This window comes from Mustela nivalis (genome assembly GCF_964662115.1).
Source record: "Mustela nivalis genome assembly, chromosome: 16".
Classification (NCBI taxonomy): domain Eukaryota; kingdom Metazoa; phylum Chordata; class Mammalia; order Carnivora; family Mustelidae; genus Mustela; species Mustela nivalis.
Window position 1 is genome coordinate 41,231,227 of NC_139035.1, and position 21,405 is coordinate 41,252,631.

Here is a 21,405-nt window from a genome sequence, read left to right on the forward strand (position 1 = left end):
GCCAGACCCAGGACTGCACCCTCAGTCCCTCCTGCTGCTCTGAGGAGAGGCTGCGACAGGAGGTGGAGCCCCCCTGGGGATTTGGCGGTTGGAAATTCTGGAGTTTCAGTTCTGGACTCCATGCCCCTGTCTCTGGTAGCAGGGAGGATGGGGCTGCAGAGACAAGGCGCTCCCACCTCCGGCCTTGTGGTCACTTCCAGAGGCCTTTCTGGTTCCCCAGCCAAAGCCCTTGGATTCTGTGGTAACTGGGGCTCCGCAAACACACCAGGCCACCCCTTACTTCTAGGGCTTTCTAGGTGCTATTCCCTCTTCCCATCCCTGACCCCTGTCTTTGGCTTTCTTCTTCTCAGACTCTGAAACTTGATGTAGAAACCCTTTCCTCCAGAAAGCCCTCCTGCTTTGTCTGCCTCTTGTCTGTGCCTCCCCAGCACCTTCTGCCCTGCCAACTGTGACACGGGGCTGGAATTTTCTGTTGGCTGCCTCTCTCCCATGAGCTATAATCTCCACAAGGGTGGGGATGTGCTTATTAAATCACAGCATCCCCTCCACCTGACACAGTGCCTAGCACCTCTTGGTGCTCAGGAGACATTTACAGGATGGATGGATGGATGGACAGACGGATAAGAAATGAAGCCAAGACCCCAGGCTAAGCCTGTCCTCATCGCCCAGGGACCATACCCCTTCCATCTCTGTCTCCTGGCCATTTGTCACAGCGTCTGGCACGTGGCACAGGATAAGTGGGTCTATATTGTCTCTTGAGAGTCAGAGGGGTGATGCCTGCAGGTCCGGACAGAGGGAACACAGTGTCGTATTAGATGCCGAACTGTGGTGGCAGTTAAAGCAGGTGCAGCGTGCCCAGAGCAAGAAGAAATAAATCACTCTGCGTGGAAGAGTACGGGAAGCTTCCCAGGGACAGTGGGGCTCCCGTTGGTGGATGACGAGTGGAGAATTGAGGGAAGGCCTTCCAGGCGGGGGGCAGCTGGAGCAGAGGCATGGGGGCGCCCATCCAGGGGGCTCCTCCAGGAGGCTGTTGAGTTAGGAGCTCTCCCCTCCCACATCGTTTCCCTTCTGCTGACTGGGCTCCATGCCGCCATACTGTCTTCTTCAGCTCAGGACCCTGAGGTCCCTCGCCTGCACTCAAGCCCTAGAGGACATGCAAATGGCGGGACCAGCCCAGGCCTCTCGGCAGCTCATCTCTGGCGGAAAAGCTACCTGATGAAACTGGCCCTCTCTCCTTCCTCAAGGGCTCCCTGCCCCTCAGACGCCTGTTTCCTAGGCCCTGGCCAGGAAGAGAAAGAAAACAAGCCCATCCAAAAAGGCCTCCATTGTTCCCAAAGAGTGACTCACACAGAAACAGGAACGCTTGTCCCCACACTCAGCGCTTCCCCCCAGTGGGCCTCGCAGTGACTCACAGCAGCTCCCTCACAAGCCCTTCTCCTGTTGTGAGGCCCGAGCCCTGAGCCCTGACGAAGCCTGTGCTTCCCCCAGGGCCAGCCGCCCTCTCCCCTCCGGAAGCAGGTGGGAGGGAGCTTCTTAGAGTCCAGCAGTTACCAGGGACCTGTGACCCTGAGGGTCTGCTCTTGGCCCTGACACCCTGTGAGACGTGCTCTCACTTCAGTTTCCCTCCCTCAGAGGGGAGCTGACAGACAAGGCCTGCGATGTGTGTTGGCTTTTATTATTGGCGTGCGTGGGCATGTGGGGGCACAGGCACTGAGAGCGGCAGCTCCCAGCCGGGCCAGCTCCTGGCTTCCAGACCCAAGTCTGCCTCCAGTGCCCAGGAGGGCCCCAGAAGCTGGGGACGAGCAAGGCAGGGACACAGCGAGGATCTCTGGTAAAGGGGACGGCTGCCCCTACTTCCAGCGCCCGGTGACTTTGGCCTTCCCCCGGGTCTTGGAGCTGCAAAAGAAGCAGGGCCCAGTCAGAAGCGGGACCAGGGCAGTGGGTCTCCACAGGGAGGAGGCAGAGGCAGGAGGGCTGAGGGTTCAGAGGGGCAGCCTGGAGCTGCCTCCACATGCAGAGTAGGGCAGCAGCCTCAGGCTAGAGGGAGTCCCTGGGGCCCTGCACTCCATTCCCCACCGAACAGTGGTCACAGGGGAGCCCAAGGAGGAAGTAGCCTGTGCCCTGAAGGGGAGGGGAAGGAGTGGGAGCCAGAGCCCTCAGAAGAGGAGTGGCATGGCTGGGAAGACAGGGAAAGAGGAGGCAGGGCTGGGGATGGAAGAACCTAGAAACTTACACTTTCTGATTATCATTGATCCTGTTCCGGAGAACATTGATCTGTAAGTGGGAAAAACAGAGTAACTTTGAGCTCATTGACTCGGGTCTCAGGTGGCTGGGGCTGAGGGGGAAGCCGGTTTAGCACAGTTGTGGAGGAGGAAGGAGGAGGAAGGAGGGATAGAGAAGATAGGGAGAGGGCACAGAGGAGGCCCAGCAGCAATGCTGTGAGCGTCCGAATGGTTAGAGACCTGGAGGGGCCCTGGTCCCACACGCAGGAGCCGAGGAGAGGTTTCCTGACCACACCACTGGCCGGTCACTGTGGGGTCCCAGAGCCTCGGAGGGCTCCGGTCAAGGGAGGCATGAAGAGGCCTTCTGAGAATCTGGTGCAAGGCTGGACCTCGGGAAGGCCTCCCCACAGCCCTAGCCTAGCCGGAGACAACGCCCCCTCCCCAGGCACTCCTGCCCCGGGGCTCAAGAGGGGGCAGCACCCCCATGTGCCCACCCACAGTTCACAGCCCTGTACTTTGGCCAAATCGAAGCCCGGCAGGCCAGCTGCAGTTAAATGGGGACCCAGAGGGAGAGAGGAAGGCCCAGGCCTGGAGAGGCTTCAATGGCAGCTAATACCTACTGAGCGCTCAGTGGGGCGGCCGGCCGACCCTTTCTGTTCCGTTATGAGCACTTTCCCAAACAGTGTAACTTCATACGTGGACAAGTCCTCGAACAGTGCTTGGAACATGTTATTACTGTTATTATTACTATTATTACCTCTGTAACTCTCACAACAGCCCTCGGAAACAGGGCTTGCTGGCATCCTTGTCATTTAGAGGAGAAACGGAAACAAGGAAAAGTAAGTGATTTGCCCAGGGTCACACAGCCAGTAAGGGGCAGAGCTAGCTACGGAACCCAGGTAGTGTGGCTCCAAAGTCCACGTTCACTGTCAGCGCACAAAATGGCCTCTCTGCAGCACGGGGGCCTGAGCAGTGCTCCGAGGAGGGGCCTATTGCACAGGGGATACAGGAAAGCAGGTCCCAAAAGGGAAGCTTGAGGCAGAAGGCCCCTGCAGGGAAGTATGCGGGACCTGGGCTGGCTGAGCTGATCTGTGCCTGCTGTCTGGGCACCTGAGACCCTTTGAGGCTGGGAGTCTGAGGCTCAGCCAGCTGTGCCCACACCAGGGCCTCGGGGTACATAGGGACAGAAGTGGCCACATATCTGGTGAGGCCTCCTCTCCCCTGGGAGGCCTCCCTCTGCCCATCCTGCTCCTCTCATCTGGCTCTGTGCGCCTGAGCTGCTGCCTCAAGGCCTTCAGGGACGGAAGGGAGGGAAACCCCTCCCAGGGCTGGAACCCCAGAAATGAGTCTTTGCTCAGCCCCAGCCAGTGAACCAACCATTCGACCTCTCCAGCAAGCTGTGGGCACAGAGCACTGTCAGGGACAAGACACCCCGGCAGGAGTATGAGTTCGCCTAGGTGACAGGGACAGAGGAAAGGCACCTGACTGGCGGGAGCAGCAGCGTGGGACCCCAATCAAACCAGGAGGAGCATGGGGTGGGGGAGGGGTGCAGTAAGTAGGCTCACTTCATATTTCTGCTGCTTGAACTTCTCCTGCAGGTCGAACTTCTCTGCCTCCAGGTTGTAGATGCTCTGCCATAGCTCCTTGGCCTTCTCCCTGCACGGGGCAGGGCGGGGATGGGGGAGAGAAAGGACAGGGACAATAAGGAAGGGCTGTCATCTACCTTTACCCCAAATCTGACCCAGTCCCCAGAGGTCCCAGCCCTCCTTCCCACCTCCAGGCCTGCTAAGGGGACCCCCAGCCCACCTGGCTCAGCATGGGACCCAGATAGCAGTACCCACTTTAGGAACAGATACGGGGGCTGCTAGGGCAGAGTTGGGGGGCGGGTGGGGAGGGAGAGGGAAAAGCCCTTCTAGCACTGTAGAGCACAGTCCAATCCCCCTTCCCACCAATTGGGGGCAGGTGGGTAAGGAGAAGCTCATAGGGATGAGGTGCCTAGTCAGTTCTCTTTCCCTAGTCCCTGGAGGCAAAGCACAGAGATGGCCCGACCAGCTCCCGCCCAATTTTACTGGCACCAGTAAGCCTTTGGGGAAAAATATGTGGTGTGGCAGCGCCCTCTGGTGGTGGATGGTGAGACCGTGCCCTCTGCCCCACCTGCCCTCCCCCCACAGGTGTACGCAATGCCCAGCGCTCCCCAGCCCCCACCTCAGCTGATCTTCATTCAGGTGGTCGATGGCCAGCACCTTCCTCCTCTCGGCCAGAATCTTCTTCTTCTTCTCCCGCTCCGTCTGTCTCTTCCCACTTTTCCGCTCCGTCTGGAGAGGATGACAAGCCGGGGAGGGTTGGCTGGAGAACACCCACCCCCGCTTCTCCCCTAACCCTCCGGAAACCCAACAGGGAGTAAGACAAGGACTGCAGAAGGACCAGGTCCTTATCCTCTTCTTCCTGAGACCCCCACGCCATCAATGGCCTGGATTTCCAGGCAGGACCCAGGAGGGCCATTTCAGTCCTTTATTCCAAATTCTTCCACCTCTCTGCCTACTCCCTCCTCCCACTAACCCATCCTCCACACTCCTCCCCTCCAGCCAGGCACCCTGCCCTCCCCCGGAGGACCCAAAACCATGAGGAGGAGGGTTAGAGGTTTTTGTACCCACCTGGGCCTGCAGAGCCAGGACACCATGAGAGAAAGACCCAGAGAGAAAGAACGAGACCCGGGACAGAGACACAGAGAGAGAGCAGAGCACGGGGCCGAAGGCAGAGGCAGAGAGACAGGAGAAGGAGAAGGTGATTGAGACGCTCATTGTAGGCAACCTTGTTTAGTAGGACAGGAGTCTGGGGGTGAGGCACGGACCATTTTGAGAGCGGGCCCACGCCAAAAGTCTGGCTGGCGAGGTCACTGTGGGGGCGGAGGCAGGCAACCTGGTCTGGTTCTGAGTGGGGGGCTTTGGAAATCTGAGAAAATGTTCTGATCTCTTCACTGCACAGAGAAAATCAATTTTTATATTTCCTCTCCTCCCCTGAGAATGGAGAACCTTGCAGGAGCAGGGCCCAAAAATTAGGAGCGGAGGGAGTCCGCAGGAATAAACCATCTCCCAGCTGCCTGCCACGTGAGCCCGTCTGAGCTCGGAGCAGGCAGAGCAGACAACAGAAAACCCACTTTACAGATGCGCTGAGGCTCTGAGGTTGCCCGAGGCCACACAGCTCTAAGTGGCAGATCGGGGTCTCCCACCAGAGCTCTGAGGCACAGGGCTCTTCCAGATGCACCACCCACCCTGGGGACCCCTGGGCACTGCTGACACGGGGCAGGGGCAGGGGGCGGCTCTGTCTGCAGGCCCCTCCTGGAGAAAGCCACAGTGGGGCAGAGAGCCGGCTCGGGGGCCGGGCAGGAGGAGGCCTCGGTCTCTCACACAGAGTTGAGAATTTCTCCTCCCCATACCCCAGGACCCCCTGAAGATGGCTGCTGCTCCCTGACCTACCTTCTGGATGTAGCCCCCAAAGTGCATCATGTTGGACAAAGCCTTCTTCTTCCGGGCCTCATCCTCGGCCTTCCTCCTGTTCTCCTCCTCCTCTCGTCGGGCCCTCTCTTCCTGTTTCCGGGGGGCAGGAAGAGCACATCAGGGGTGGGGGCACAAACTCCTGACATGGGGCTGAAGTCGGGGGTCTTTCTGGGTCAGTGGAGCGGAGCTTTCTCTCCACCAGGCAAGAAGCCCCCTGAGGAGACCCCCCCCCCCCCCAGCATAGGGCCTGGCCCACTGTGAAGACTTCTGTTGATCAATGAGGGAAGAATGATTCCCAGGTGTGGATCGTGTCACCCCCTCAGGCAGGAGCCCCTTGAGGAGGCCTGCTGCTCTGGAAGGACCTCCAGCAGCACCACAAGAAGAGGGCCATGGGACCCTCTGTTCCCCGGGAGCCGGCCTATGAGCAGGGTGGAGGCCTGGAGAGGACCTACTTGTCTTATAATGAAAGTTGTACCTTTCGACCCCTTCCACCCATTTTGCCCACCCCTAACCCCTGCCTCTGGCAACCATCAGTCTGTTCTCCGCATCTATGAGCTTGGGGTTTTGTTTTGGGTTGTGTTTCATTTTAGATTCCACATATAAGTGAAATCATACAGTATTTGCCCTTCACTGTCTGACTTATATCACTTAGCATAATACCCTCCAGGTCCAGCCACGTTCTCACAAATGGCAAGATTTCCTTCTTTTTTTAATGGCTGAGTAATAATATTTCACTGTGTGTGTGCGTGTGTGTGTGTGTGTGTGTGTGTGCATTTTCCTCATCCATTCCTCCATCAGTGGACACCCGGCTTGCGGCCACGTCTTTGCTACTGTAAACAAGGCTACCCTGAATGGGGCCCAGATACCTTTCTGAATTTGCAGTTTCATCTTCCGGTAAATACCCAGACGTGGGACTGCTGGACGGAGGGTCTTACTATATAAAATAGGAAGTTCAGGACCCAGACATCTGTCTTGTTTGCTGTGTGTCATCAGAATCCCCACAGTGCGCAGCGCTCACCAGGGACTCGAGGACTGAATCAGTGTGTATGGAGAGAGGGGGGCCTGGAAGCACAGGGGGTTCGGTGGGCCTCAGACTAGGGGTCACTCACAGCCAGGCGAGTCTGACGCTCCTTCTCCCGCTCATTCCGGATGCGCTGCTGCTCGGCCCGCTCGGCCCGCCGCTTCTCCTGTGGGGAGAGAGGCCAAGCCTGTCCAGTGCGTGTGCAGGGAAGGGAGTGCTCCGAGGTGCCCGGACCAACCAGGGAGAGCGGTGGCAAGGGAACCCACAGAGACTGTTCCCCTCCGAGTCTCGGCTGCCCCCAAAAGCTGCTGCTCTCGACCAGCTCCGTGCATGAGGATGGAGAGGGCCCCTGGACAGGTGGCCCAGCTCAGAAGGCGGCCCCGGCTAAATAAAGACAGACCACAGCGGGCCTGTGAAGAGGACCGACTTTGAACGTCACTCATCACAGGGTTGTCCTCAAAGATTTGACAAATGTCAGGCGGTCTTCTCCCGTCTCCCCTGAGTGCTGGGTCCCTGGCCCCTCGCTGGCCCTGGCCTCCGCAGCTGCTCCATGCTCACTGACAGATGGCCAAATCCCCGGCGGCCAGCCAGAGCCACGCAGCCATGTGCCAACGCGGCGGCAAGTGTGGTGGAGGGAAAAGCAAAGGAATCACAACAACCTCCCCTCTCCCCAGCAGAGACCCCGTCATCCTCCCCGAGTCAGTGGGGAGCACTGAGTCCCCTGGAAGGGACGCAGGCACAGAAGTAGGACAACAGCTCTCTGACTGGTCTTCCCACAACCAGAGCCTGGGGCGCCCAGAAACAATCAGCAGCTCCAGCTGCCAAGAACCATCCAGTCTGGTGAGGAGGGAGGGCGGGGACCCGAGACACCCCGGTGCAGGGCCTCCGGAGCGGCTCCTGGCCACAGGGGTCCTGAGGGAGAGCCAGGGTCAGGCATGCCCCGGGGAAGGCTGCCTGGAGGAGGCAGGGCCTCACACAGAGGGCGTGGAGGACAGTGCACGGCCTCCAGGGGTCTTCCCACGGGAGACTGGACACCCACGATCCTGTCTTTGAGTGAGATGAGCTCCTCCTCTTCCTTCTTCCTGTTCTCAAAGTGAGCCTCGATCAGTGTCTGCAGCTCATTCAGGTCCTTCTCCATGCGCTTCCGGTGGATGTCCTGTGAACGCACGATTTCATGGGCTCAGGGGCTGCGGTGCCCATGGGTCCAGGGGGATATGGCGGGCAGGTGGTACCCTCCGCAAAGCAAAAGGGACGGGCAGGCTGGGGGCCTGAACCCAGGATAGTGTCCAGCTGGGCCTGTGCCGATCACCGCATCACCTGCCACGTCACCTCCCCCCACCCCCCCAGTCTCCTTGGGGCCCCTGCGACCCCTGCCAGCCCCAGCCCACTCTCCCAGCAGGCACACTCACATCAAAGTCTACTCTCTCCCCATCGGGGATCTTGGGCGGCACCAAGTTGGGCATAAAAGGCCTGTTGGAGAGAAGAGGAGGGACTCTGTGACTGTCCTCTGGGGGGACTATGGGTGCCCCGGGCAGGCAGGGCCCCCTCCGTCCTGCAGAAGCACGGCCGCAACAGTGAAAGCTCACCGCCCATCTACTCCCCACCCCCGCCACCGGAGGACAGCGTCCTCTTTCCCGCGTGCCCTCTTGCTTCAACCTCCCCTACACCAGCAACGTAGGGACCACCCATCTCGTTTAAGACATCTGCAGCTCAGAGAGGTAATGACGTGCTCCAAATCACATAGCATGTGCGACTGACCCCACGGAACCCCCCACGAGCCCTTGAGTCCTGTGGTTTCGTTCCCACCCCCACGCATGCTTGCGGTGTGACACCAGAGCCAGTGGGCTCTGTCCTCAGTTTCCCCATTTGCCCTTAGGTCTGGGCGGGTCTGAAATGAGATAGTGCCGTGTCCATTCAGGTGCCTGGAAAGGGAAGGGTGCTGAACAAATGAGCATTGCTGGGATTGTCTCCACGGCTGGTTTCCAGAGGCCCCAAGGAAATGGGGAGAAGCCCGCAAGTGTGGGCGGAGACGTCATCTGCTAACAGGTTGAGCATCACAGAAAGGGAAACCCTCGCTGGCCCCCCACCTGAGCCCCCTGCAATCTTCCCCCGCCCTGCCCCACCCAACACCCACAGCTTGCAGGTGCTTTCACTTGTGTGGCACCAAGCTGCCCTGCCCCACCCCTCTACGACACCGTGAAGCCACCTAGATTGGCACGATGTCATTGCTTGGCTCCCCCAGATTTTTTTCCCTCTTCCCTCCAGTCCCAATTAAGCTACAGAGGAAGGTGTTCCAGGTGGGCTGTGGGATAGGAGAGGACATCTGTCCAGGACCACAACTGTTCCTTCCTTTTCCCCTAGATGAACACAGTGGTGTCCATGACGGTGTACACAATTGGTAATGGAGTCTGAGGCCCCTGCTCTCCCTCAGGCTGACACTCATGCAGTACACAACCTATACAACCATACATGGTGGCCTGTGCCTGCCGCAAGCCCCAGCCCATGCCCACTGTGCCGTACTGCATTCCTGTCCTGCCCTAATCATCCACCAGGGCTTCACCACAGGTGTGTCCCACTCACCTGGGCTTTGGTTTGGACTCCTCTACTGGGCCATCTGGAGAGGAGACAAGCACATAGCCACAGGTCAGGAGGCCCCAGATGTGGTCCCAGCTCTGCCCCTGATGAGCTGGGCACCCATGGGCCTCCACTTCTCCATCTACACAGTACATTCCTTCCACCCCAGGGATCCCCGGTTCCAGGAGCAGCACGAAGAATTAAAGCGGCGGGGCCACAGACCCTACACTTCCTCTCCCACAGAAGCTCCCAGGGGCAATGTCTCAGGGCACAGCTGGGCCCTAATGGGAAGCACACACACCCAGAGTGAAACTTCCAAGCCTTTCCTCATTCACCAGTTCTGGGCAAGGCAGATTTTCTTCCTAGTGAGGCAGGGTCCCATGGCACTGTCCCAGAGGATCCTGGCTACACAGTCCCCTCCCAGGTCTCTGCCTAATTGGTTGCTCCCTGGACTCCCTGGCCTCCAGGGGGATGCTGATGGGCATGATGCCAAGACCCAGCTGGCTGCCCCTCCCCATGAGATGTGACTAGGACCACTGCACCCTTGCCAAAACCTATCACGTGACAATGACCCCTGAAGCGACCCAGCACGTGGACCATCTATGTCTTGGGATTTCATCCTATAGACACCACACCTTACAAGTGATTTTGTCTGAGTTCTAGGCACCTTGTAGGTGTCCGTGACTTCTGGGAGCCCTGCCCAGATTGAGGACTGGACATTGGTCCCCTCTCCCGCAGGGCACCACCCCGGCAACTTCTCCAGAATGAGGCGGCCAGAGGTTTGGAGCCCTTCACCAAAACCCTCATGGCCACCAACTTCTGTCCTCTCCTCCCCTGAGCCCCTCTTCACCCACCTCCCTGGAAGGAGCCCTGTGGGCAGTCTCCAGCAGTCTGCTTGTAGGGGTTCCCTTGATGCCCCAATACCTGTCTCCTGATGTCCAGTTGTCCTTACCCTCGGCTTCTTTAGCCTCCTCTTCTCGTCCATCTCCTAAACAGAACACGAAACATCAGTAAGGTCCCTATTCCAGGCTCAGGGCCTCCTGTGAAGAGTCTTCCCCTCACATAGGTCCTAATCAGAGCGCACCCTGCCAGCTCCTGCAGTCACACAAGTGCCCCTGGGCCCAAGGCTCTGCCTGACACGAAAGGAGCACACAGTCAAGGTCATTGACCAGACCACAGGCGGCTGAATCCCAGCCCAGGCAGGACGTTCTGCTGTACAGGCTGGATTTCCTAGAGCCATAGCACTGCCTCTGAGGGCTCCTGCCACCACCACCCCAAAGCACCAGGACAAAGCCCCTTGCACCCTCACCCCAGACAGACCCTTACCTTCTGCATTGGTCTCCTCCGTCTCAGCCTCACCTTCAGCCCCTTCCGCTGCCGCCTCTTCTGCTGCCGCCTCTTCCTGCTCTGCAGAAGCGAGTCAGACACAGTGAACATCCGGCCCCTACTTCTGCTAGCAGGCAGACCAGATCAGAGAAGTCTGGGGATGGAGGTCAGCAACATCCAAGATCCAGATGAATAGGGGGGTCACTGATATGAATAACAAGGGGCTGCTGAGTTCTGGGTTTAAACCAGAAGTTGGCAAACTATGGCCCAAGGGCCAAATCTGGCCCCCAGACTATTTCTGTAAATAAAGTTTTATTGGAACACAGCCACATCCATTCATGTGCATACTATCTATGCCTGCCTTTGCCTTACTACAGCAGAGTTCAGTAGTGGCAACAGATAGATACTGTGTGGCTCACAAAGCCTAGAGTATTTACCATCTGCTCCTTTGCAGAAAATGTTTGCTGACCCTGGTCAACCATGACAGAAGGGCATGATCGGGCTTATGAAGAGTCATTTTGTTCTACTCTTGCCTCTCTTGGAGTCTGGGAATTGGAAGTGGGTCTTTCTGAGCATAGAGACCTGTTCTCTACCTGAAAGCCAGCAGGAGGGCTAGAAGTCTGGGGTAGTTTCGTGTTAGGGTGTGGAGGGAGCTGCGGGTAGCAGAAAAGGGCTTGCAGGCCTGGCAAGGCTCATTGCTGGGGTGGGAAGTTCTGGTGGCTAGCTGTTTCTGCCTGACTGAGGCCTTTTCCCAGCAGCCCCTCTGGCAACGTGACTCCACCCCACTCCCCAACCACCTGCCTCACCAGAATGTTCCACCCAGGGATCTGACACCCCAGGATGTACCCTGCTTAAGCTGTGCTGCTGGGAAAGCTCCTGTCCTGGACTCAGGAATTCTAGGGACCCTTCGTGTGTTTCTAAAAGAAACCGAAACAGCAAGACTATGGGTGGAAGGACTACGGGTGTAGGTACCCCCTGTGTCGACAGCTGAGTGTCCAGAGAGTCGGTAGGATTTTTCTATTTTCATCCCTTTGCTTGGCAGGATATGGACCCCACCCAAGTCAGGCACTTGGAGTGGACAGATAAGACAGGATGTCGCCCGTCAGGCGGCTCTGCCTGTAGGAGGTGCTTGGGAACGGCTCACTGACCGATGGCGGACAAGGGGCGACCTCCTGGCAGAGGGAGGAGAAAAAGCCGCAGGGCGGGCGAGAGAGAGGCGGTCAGGAAAGAAACACCAGCCACCACTCACTCCGCCTGATGCTCTCTCTGTCCTTTTTCCTAGGTCTGGGCCTGGGGGTGTCTCTTCTTTGATCCCCACAGACTCCTTACCTCAGAGAAGATCCTTCCAGAAGGGGTGAGAGTAGAAGGCTGACCAGCAAGTGTATGGCCAGTTTTGGGGTCCTCTTCAGGACATCTTGTTAGCCCCTGCCCTCCCCCCGCCCCCATCTAATGTTTCAGTTCTCTGAAGAATGCTCCTCGCCCTCAGCCAGGGGTCAGGCAACACGCTGGCCGAGGCGCCCCCAGCCTCCCTGGACCACCCGGCGCATCTTGAGACATCACTGTGAGAAAGCACTTACCAAACTTCAGCCCAAGTCTATCTCCCTTGCCTTAGCCCTCTCCCCAGGGGCCAGGAACAAGTCCAGCCCCACCCCCCACCCCCACCCCGCAACGCCCCACAGCAGTGCACATTTGAAGGCTGACGTCATGTCCTTTCTGCTCTAGCTATTTCCAGTTCCCCCAGCTGCTCTCGGATAACTTTGTCCCCAGGCCCCTCTTGCCAGGGCCACCCGGCCTGGGTGCTGTCCAGTTCAGAGGGAGGGCCCAAGGATGTGCAGGGGGAGCAGAGAAAGGCCACTCGGTCTGGACATTAGTCCCCCTTTGCGGCCACATTCAGAGCAGGCTGGGGGACAAGCCAGCCTGGGTCCTGCCCACCACCTAGCGCAGGAGAAAGATCAGGAACGAGGGAAAGGAGCCACGGTCTGGCCCCTCTGAGGCTGGGAGGCCCCTCTGAGGCTCCACACCTGTCCCCCCCCCCCCCCCCCCCCGCCTACTCTGCCGCAGAGCAGGGCCCGGTTCAGGACAGCAGGGAGCAGAAAGCACAGGAAAGTAAAAGCTGTACTACCGTCTTCGTCCTCTCTCCAGTCCTCCTCTTCTGGGGGTCAGGGAGTGGCCGCAGCAATAGGGAAAAGCGAGACAGGTTAGTCTGGGAGCAGAAGGACAGGGCGGGAGCTGCGGGACAGTGCGCGGTTTTGAGCGTGGGCTTGGGAATTGAGCTTTTGTTCCAATTCCTGATTCACCACTTCTAGCAACCTGGGCAATTCATTCCTCAGCAGCTTCCCAGGCACCTTGTCAGTGAAATGGAAATAACCATCCTCACCTCTCCGTTGATGTTAGGACACAATGACCCACCAGGCAGTTACCTGGCCTGTGGGGGTCATTCAGTAAGTGGTAACCGGCCGTTTCCAGCTCTGCCTCTAGCCACGAAGACGGAGGCCCGACGAGCAGAGTGTGATAACTCCCGGCCATCAAGCTTCTCCCACGTTCCTACCCTGAGTGAGCCTCTCAGGTATCTCCCAGAACATCTCCAGCATCCAGGGGTCACAGTTCTGAAAGCCCCACTGGAGAGCCTGGCACAGCGCAGACTTGCCTGGTCTGGGTGAAGGAAGGAGCCCCCGTCTGAGGAAGGCACAGCACCTACCACTGAGGGAACAGACCAGCACATGGTCTGCAAATTCCTGCCTGAAGGAAGAGCTCAGAGCCGTCGGCACTCTGCGTCTCAGCTTAGTGGCCATGCATTTGACCTTGCTCTTTCTTGGTCATTTCCAGCCAGGGACTTAGCTATGTGGGAGGCAGGTGGGGTCCATTCAGTGCAAGCAAGGCGGGTGCTACCTGGAGCTCAGGCCACCATCGCAGCAGAGAACTATTTTGTTAATTCATAGCCAAAGCCTACTGTGTGTGGCAGGCAGATTAGTCCCAGATCCAGAGGTCTGTATCTCAAATACCACACCTGACAATTCACGAGCTGGCAAGTCCTCAAAAACAGAGGAAAAGCCTCCGTACCGAGAGCGTATGCAGGGAACACAGCAAAAAGTGGATATAGGGTTCAAAAAGCATTGGGGATAGGTTCTGACATATCTGGTGTCCCTTGAAAACCAAGTGACTCCCATGTCCCCTCTCAGTTTCCCCCATGAGTTTCTCTGGGGTCTACTCTTTGGCCAGGCACCCTGGAACAGCCTTAAATGTGCAAGAGGGTCCTCGTTGTCCCTAAAAGACACCGGGAAGGAGGGGGACAGCTACTGAGGCTCCTGGCTCTCTCCCAGACCTTCGGGAAGCCCTGTAACCTGATGTCCACACATCGTGTGCTGAGTGATACTGGTGAGGATTTGCTGAGCCTCTTACGGGACAAGATGCAAACCGCCTAGGGTGCTGAAGCCTGAGGGGACTGAGGGCTATTCTGGGCCACTTGGGGGGCTGGGTGGTGACTGGAGTGAGACCTCTTAGTCACTTCCATGTGTCACGTGCTCAGGAAGACAGAACAGTTAGGGTGTTCCTCCAAAGGGATACAAGGCGGAAAGCTGAGGCAAGAACTGTGAAAACAGATCAGAGTAGGGTCTATGGGTCAAAACAAACTTTCGAAAGATAATGATGTTGTCGTGTTTATCTAAATTGTAACAGAGGGGCTCCTGGGTGGCACGGTTAAGCGTCCAACTCTAGGTTTTGGCTCAGGTCATGGTCTCAGGGTCGTGCTCTCAGGGTCGTGATCTCAGGGATCAAACCCAGCATTGGGCTCCATGCTCAGTGGGGAATCTGCCTGTCCTTCCTCTTCTACCTTTCCCCCTCCCCGCTTGTGCTCTCTCTCTCTCTCTCTCAAATAAATAAAGAAAATCTTTTTTAAAATGTTTCAGATAACTGAACGCTTCCATTATCTCATTTGGAAAATTATTAAGTTGAATATTTTTAGGGGTGATAAAGGTGTCACAGTTATGTTTTTCTTTAAATAGTGCTTATCATTTAGAAATACCTAATGAACTACTTAAGCATGAAATGATATGACATCTGGGGACGATCTGGGATGTCAGCTGTAAAATAACTGAGGGGAGAGGAAACCTAGATGAAAAGAGATTGGCCATAGTTGATTGTTGAAGCTGGGGGCTTGGGAAAGGGGGGGATGTGTGCGCATAATTCTGTTTTTGCTACTTGTATGTGCATTTAAAATTTTCCATGGGAAAAAAAATTAGAGAAAAAAATAAAAATAATTAATTGGGAAAAAGGTGATTCTGTGTGAACAAAAGAATGGACAGTAGAGACAGGTGTAAACCTTTTGCTTAAGACCTGAGCAACTGAGGCTAGGACTGATTCCTAGTTAGGAGCCATGGACCTTGGCTCAGCTGGCAGTGAGGGGCAGGGACAGGATACTGGATTCGCCGGGAACTCTCTTTTCTGGCCCTCCCTCTGCCCAAGCTCCATACCTTCCACAGCTTCTTCTGCTCAGGAGAGAAGACCACGGCCGCAAGAGAGGAGACAAGACGGGCGTCAGTTTCCAGTCAGGCTGCCCTTCATCCAAATGAGTTCAAAGGCATGTGCTTACCTTCCTGCTCCCTGCCGTGCAGAAGGAGACTGTCAGTAGCACACTACACACACACACACACACACACACACACACAGAGTACGCACACACTGGTCTTTCCCTAAAGATAAGTCCATTCTTTATTTCCCTCATTGCCTCATGGAGCTCCGCCCACCTACAAAGACACCCCCCAACAGGCCCTGTCTTCTCATCCAGGGCTCCTGCTCGGGTCTCTACAATGTCTGCCCACTTACCACTCTCTCCCCGCGCTGAGCTTTGCAGGCTGTGCCCTAGAACACTCTTCCCTCCCCATTCTCTCCCTATCTAAATCCAATACAGATATGCCTGATGACCACAGCCCCCACCGCTCTACCCCTCCTTAGAGCTCCTGCACACCCACAGCCCACCCTCCAAGCCCAGCCCCTCTTGGCTGATTACTTCCAGCATCTGACATCTTAAATCCCACAGGAGAACAAATCCCATGAGGGTAGGAGCTCTGAATCCTGATACCTCTGCCTCCTCCCCGGTGAGCGTCACCCTCCAGACATCACTGTTATCTTGGCTGCCAGTGTCCCACCCCCAGGCGGTGGACAGGGCACTTCGAGAGGAGAATGGTTCCAAGACGAAGTGCTAACTGTGAGCTCAGATTTGGGTTTTATGGGGCACGATCAACTCTGTGGCTTCGGGACAGTCACTGAACATCTCTGGCTGGGTTTTCAGGAGACACAGCTTCTAAGCGCCTCTGCCTCCAAGTCTCCTAGCCAGCTAGAACCCCAGCTGACCCTGGGAGCTGAGCCTCTTTATTTCCAAAAGTCTCCCAGCCTGTGGCCAACCCAGGATCTGCAGCCCAGAGGCACAGAGGCACAGGTTAGAGCCCCAGAGTGGGCGCAGCGGCTCCCCTCCCCCATCCCAGCAGGTTCCTGGGCCAGGTGTGAGGGGCGGGGCTGGGAGGGGCCTGCGGAAGCTCCAGATACTCACTCCTCGTACTCTTCCGCCACCTCTTCCGTGTCAGACATGGTCTCTGCTCTCCCTCCAGAAAGAGAAAAATGTCAATATGGGCTGAAGGGGAAGCCTGTCCTCCTCAGCCCCAGGCTGCCACCCCAAGAGGTCTTGCGGGGTGGCGGAGGGTGGGGGGCACGGTGAAGCTAGCCCGCCCCTCATCAGCCCTGTGACCCGCAGTGAGAAAGTGAGGAGCCTGCTTCCTCCTCTTTCTGCGAGGCAGGGGTGGGGGTATAACTTCAAGGGCAACCAGCCCATGTCCATTTCATTCCTTGCCCTTTAACAGGCAAACCATTTGGAATGTCCCTGTTCGGGTGCAAATTCTAACTCTCAAAACAATGTTTCTAAAGTGTCTCAACATTTCCAGCCCACAATCTTTCCATGCATTCAGGACAGCAAAGTTGGGTAACCCCACTTTCGGGGTCTGCTCATCGGGGCACAAAGTTCCCCCGGGAGGCTGGTTAAACGGACTGTGGCACATTCCTAGTGTGGACCACGTCTGGGCCATGAAAAGGAATAATCCAGTGATATGCAGGTGCCTTGGGAGAATCTCCAGGGAATTACTCTCCTGGAGAAGGAAAAGGCCAAGTCACATGATTTCGTTTAAGTAACATTCTTGCAAGGGCAAAAATTACAGAAATGGAAAATAGACTGGTGCTTATCGGAGGGTTGTGTGTGGGTTGGAAGGAGGGAGGAGGTGGGCATGGTGATAAAAGGCATGGAGGAGGGATGCCTGGCTGGCTTAGTCAATGGAGTGGAAAACTCTTGATCTTGGGATGCTGAGTTCAAGCCCCACCTTGGGTATAGAGAATACTTAAAAACTTTTAAAAAGGCACACGGGATTTTTGCGGTTTTAAAACAGTCTGGGGTCTTGAGTGTGCTGATAAACACATGAACCTACACAAGTTATGCCATATAGAATTTCACCCATGGGGGCACCTGGGTGTCTCTGTGTATTAAAGCCTCTGCCTTTGGCTCAGGACATGGTCCCAGGGGTCTTGGGATAGAGCCCCACATCGGGCTCTCGGCTCAGCAGGGAGTCTGCTTCCTCCTCTCTCTCTGCCTACTTCTGATCTCTGTATGTCAAATAAATAAATAAAATTTAAAAAAAAAATAATAATTTCACACATGCCTGGTGCAAGTAGAGCTGGGGAAGTCTGTGTAAGGTTATGGTGTGGCCATGTCTATATCCTGGTTATAATCTGTATCACAGATGTGTATGTGTACCATTGGGGGGGACCAGGCAAAGTGTACAACGGACCTGTAGCATTTCTTAGGATTGCCCATTAAACTATCACTGATCAGTACAAATTCCAATTAAAGAATGTTTGCTCAGGAAACTCATTTTGAGATGCTCCCTTAGCTGGGATAGGAAAGGACAATTCAAACCCTCTTCCATCAGCTTGCTGAGTATGTTTAAGCAGGTCTTTAACCCCTCTGAACCATGGAGAGAGGGCACACACACCCTGGCTACAGATCCTTATGAGGGATGAGTGGGCATTGGGAAAAGTAACAGGCACTAGGCGACGTCCAGTTTTATTGTATTTCCATGCGATTACAGGGAGAGGCCGCCGGGAGAGGTGAGAAAACCTGCTTGTGAATCCTGGCTCCATCTCACAATTGTCGGTGACCTTGGAAAGGTCACTTAACCTCCCTCCCCCTCGGTTCCCTCTTCTGTGAAATGTCTCCTCCTGGGGCGGCTGTGAGGCTCGGAGCTAACACAGTACCTGGTGCAGAGCAGACCTCCGAGTAACACCTGTTCTAACCCAACCCTCCTGGGCCCATACATAGCAGCGCACAACCTGTTGAAAGGTGACCGGCGCCGCCCCCCTCCAGCGGGGCAGTATGAAAGCCATTGATCTGCCTGAGTGAGGAAAGGGAGAAGGCGAGGCTGGACGAGCATCAGAACAACAGATGGCGGCCACTTCAGTGGGGCTTCTCGTGTGCCCCTGCCTGCTGTCCCACCAGCATCCAGCATGGCAGCCACCAACTTCTGACTCAAGCCACAGGGGACAGGGGCACAGAGAGAGCAAGCCTCGACACCCTCTCCACCTCTCCCTGCCCCTCCTCCTAGAGAGGTGCCCCAGGCACCCACCTGAGGACATCCAGTTACAGTCCCTGCTCTGGTGGGGTGGGTCAGCAGCTTTCAGGCTGAGAACTCTGAAGGAGCCTCCGCTCACGGCTGCCCCCTGGGGTGGAGAATTCTCCCGACCCGGGGCCCACGGCAGCCTTGAGCTGGGTGCTCATCTGAACCAGCTCCAGAGATGTGGGGTCCTGCTGGGTTCAGCATAAGCCCGGCTGTGGCCAGGCAGGACCCTCCCCTGCTCCCTCTGCTGGAGTAGGGTAGGGGCCATAAAGGGTTTGGCTCCCCTGAGATGCGGGGTGGGCGAGAAGAGATGGCAGGCGAGTATGGGGTCATGCTGGGGGATAGACCTTCCCTGTGCTGAAGAAAGCCCCAGACCCCAGAGCATTTCCAAATGGGTCTTTGGATGAGAGTGGCCAAGGAAAAGAGTCCCCCGAAACCCCAGATAGGCACTGCCCCAAGCCCCAGGGCAGTAGCCAGGACTAGCCCCCTGGGAGGACTCTGTCACCTCAGGGAGGACAGAGAAGTCTCTCAGGGGAGCTGTGCATGCCAGCGTGGGGCACGTGGCTTCTAGCTTTCTCTCCTCTCCTGCCCTGCCCTCCCACCCGCTCAGAGCCACCGGCTCAGGGGCTCAGAGGAAGAAAGAGCAGCTTAGAGCCCTCTCCCCGCTCCCGGGAGCGCCATCCAACTCCTAAAAATAGTGAGGATGGAGGGCCGGGAAGGGCTTGAATCCACCCAAGAGGACGCAGCCAAGTCAACTGCCCAAAGGCAAGACAGATGAAGGGGCAGGGGACGGGCTGAGAGGCTGTGGCTCTGGAATGAGACCCAGGCAGGCCCTGGTAGGGTGAGGAATGAGAATGTCCAAGGCCACTGTGTGCTCACGCCCAGCCCCTCACCTGCTGCCACAGATGGCTTTCTAGCCAAATTCCCTCACAGCCCAGAGATCGGGGTCACCTTCCTTGGGGAGTACATCAAAAACAATACAAGGCAGAAGGAACGCTGGCCATGGGGTCAAAAGATCTGGATGTGGGGGTGCCTGCCGGGCTCAGTCCATAGACCAGGAAACACTTGATCTCAGGGTCATGAGTTTGAGTCCCGCATTAGGCATAGAGATTACTTTAAAAAAAAAAAAAAAAGATCTGGGTTTAAAACCGGGTTTTTGCTGTGTGACCTTAGCTAAGTCATTTAATCTCTTCAGGCTTCAATGAGCTTATCTATAAAATAGATGAGCCCCAATTCTCATCTTGCAGAAACAAGTCTCTGCGTCTCTAAGGAATGTAGGCCCTGTCCCTCAGCCCTTGTCCCCAACATCCAGCTGGACTCCTCCCAAGCCTGCAGCTGTCAGCCCACCAGGAGAGCTAGGGGACAGCGTTGAGGGGGGCCAGTGGGTAACCTGAGCCTCTCAGATTCCTCTTCAGCACAGAGAGGAGGACCTGCCCTGTGAGACTCGGGTCAGAGGAAGAATTCTGGAGGTCAGGTGCCTTCCCAAATGCACGGGGCCTGGAATGTGCTTTGAAATTCCTTACACTCCAGGCAATTGCTCCCCCAGATACTTGCTAGGCCTGCCCACGGAGAAGCCGAAAACCAAGGGAATAAGACCTTCTCTTGCCACTCCCAGACACCGAGCAAGGTCTGTCCCTCCAGGGCATGTCGGGATGGGGTGGAGCAAGGGGTCACACTCTAGACACCTTGGGGACAGGGGGGCAGCTGGATTCTAGCACCTGGAGCTGGGCTCACAGCCTGTGAAAGGACCCTGTGGTGGGGTCTCTCTGCCATCAGCCCCCAGATGCTGCTTGGCTGTGCTTTCTCTCTGGGGAGGCCATGGTGCCGACTCTGGAAGCCAGACCAACGTCTCCCGTCTGCTTGCAGAGCTGCTCCAGCGGTCCCCGCCTGCCTCTCTGCACCTGTGCTCTTTCTCAGTGCCTCCAGGACAGTTGCTGACTTGCTGGAGATGAGAATTTGGCCACCAGGACTCTTGTGACTGATAAGACCACAGTCTTGCTCTGCTCTGAGTCCAGAAGGACCTGCCTGGAAATGTTCAGGGGGCCCTGGGCCTGGAGGTGAGGCATGGGGCTGAGCAATCTGGGGGAGACCCCGTTGGTTAGAACTTCATTGTCTTTAGAGCAGGCAGCGGCCTGGCGATTATCTTGTCCATTCTACAGATGAGGAAACTGAGGCCCAGGGAGGGAAAGTTACTCCCCAAGACTCCCCAGCTAAAATATCTTTAGTGGCAGAGCTGGGACTCAGTTCTTCAAGGCTCTAACTTCTAACCAAGGGTTGCTGCTGTCCTACTGTGCTAGTCTTGGAGTTCGATCCCTGCAACACCTCCTCTAAAGTATGGCCTCTTCTTGAAGGGACTGTGGACCAGTAGCAACTCTGACATCCACGCAGTGCGGACACGGGCAAACTCTGCACAAAGGTGCCAAGGAAAACACTGCCCCTCTCCTCTCTGCACCCCCATCTCCAGCCGTGCCCGAGTCTTACCTCACACCAGCAGCTGCCCACCGATCCCGAGGTGTCTGCTCAGCCTCAGCAGGGACTGGGTGAGGACAGGGGATGGAGAGGGATTTAAGCAGGCCTGTGGGCTGGAGCCTCGGAAGCCAAGCCCCATGGTGGGAGGGATATGCGGCAGGAGACGAGGCGGGGGCACGGGGGGTGTTGGCTGCTATTTTAGCAGGTGCCAGGGACAGGGCTAAGGGAACAGGCACCCCACGCCATATAAGCCCATGTGGTTTTCCAGCTGCTCAGATAAGCTATTTAAAACCAGCACAGATACGCAGGGAACAGAGGAGGGAGCAGCCATGTAACATAAAGCAGCTGTCCCTCTTAAGAATCCTGATAAAGCAGATGCCAGAGGCCCAGGCCTGGGACGACAGGCTGGGAGTGGGGTTGGGAGCAGATGGCAGTGTCCAAGGCGCTGCCTGAGTCTCTGGGCCAGGGGTATCGGGGGCAGAGGGAAGGGCTTATCTGCAGCTACACTGAAAAGGATGCTGTGGGGGAAGCCAGTTCCCAGGCTACTGGCTGCTTCTACGGGGCTGAGTGGCCTTGCAGGCAGGCTCGGCAGGCCTCAGGGAGGCCATCTGCAAAGTGGGTCTTCTCCCCTGCCCCCTAAAGCT

The 21,405-nt window shown here is 56.7% G+C and overlaps 1 protein-coding gene across 2 annotated transcripts; it reads right to left on the reverse strand.

The window, feature by feature from the left end:
- Positions 1-1,654: 1,654 nt before the first annotated feature.
- On the reverse strand, positions 1,655-20,899 carry TNNT2 (troponin T2, cardiac type). 2 transcript variants are annotated; one of them, XM_082704157.1, is made up of 13 exons: positions 20,774-20,899; positions 16,185-16,233; positions 10,641-10,722; positions 10,267-10,302; positions 9,321-9,354; positions 8,150-8,210; positions 7,780-7,896; positions 6,829-6,906; positions 5,699-5,809; positions 4,428-4,537; positions 3,788-3,878; positions 2,234-2,274; positions 1,655-1,896 (listed from the first exon to the last, which is right to left on the reverse strand). In XM_082704157.1, the coding sequence occupies exons 2-13, from the start codon at positions 16,221-16,223 to the stop codon at positions 1,851-1,853; spliced, it is 846 nt and encodes a 281-aa protein (XP_082560283.1). In that variant the 5' UTR covers positions 16,224-16,233; positions 20,774-20,899; the 3' UTR covers positions 1,655-1,850. The 2 variants fall into 2 exon arrangements, with proteins under 2 accessions (XP_082560283.1, XP_082560282.1); XM_082704156.1 differs by having other exon boundaries at positions 16,185-16,237; positions 20,774-20,898.
- Positions 20,900-21,405: the final 506 nt, after the last annotated feature.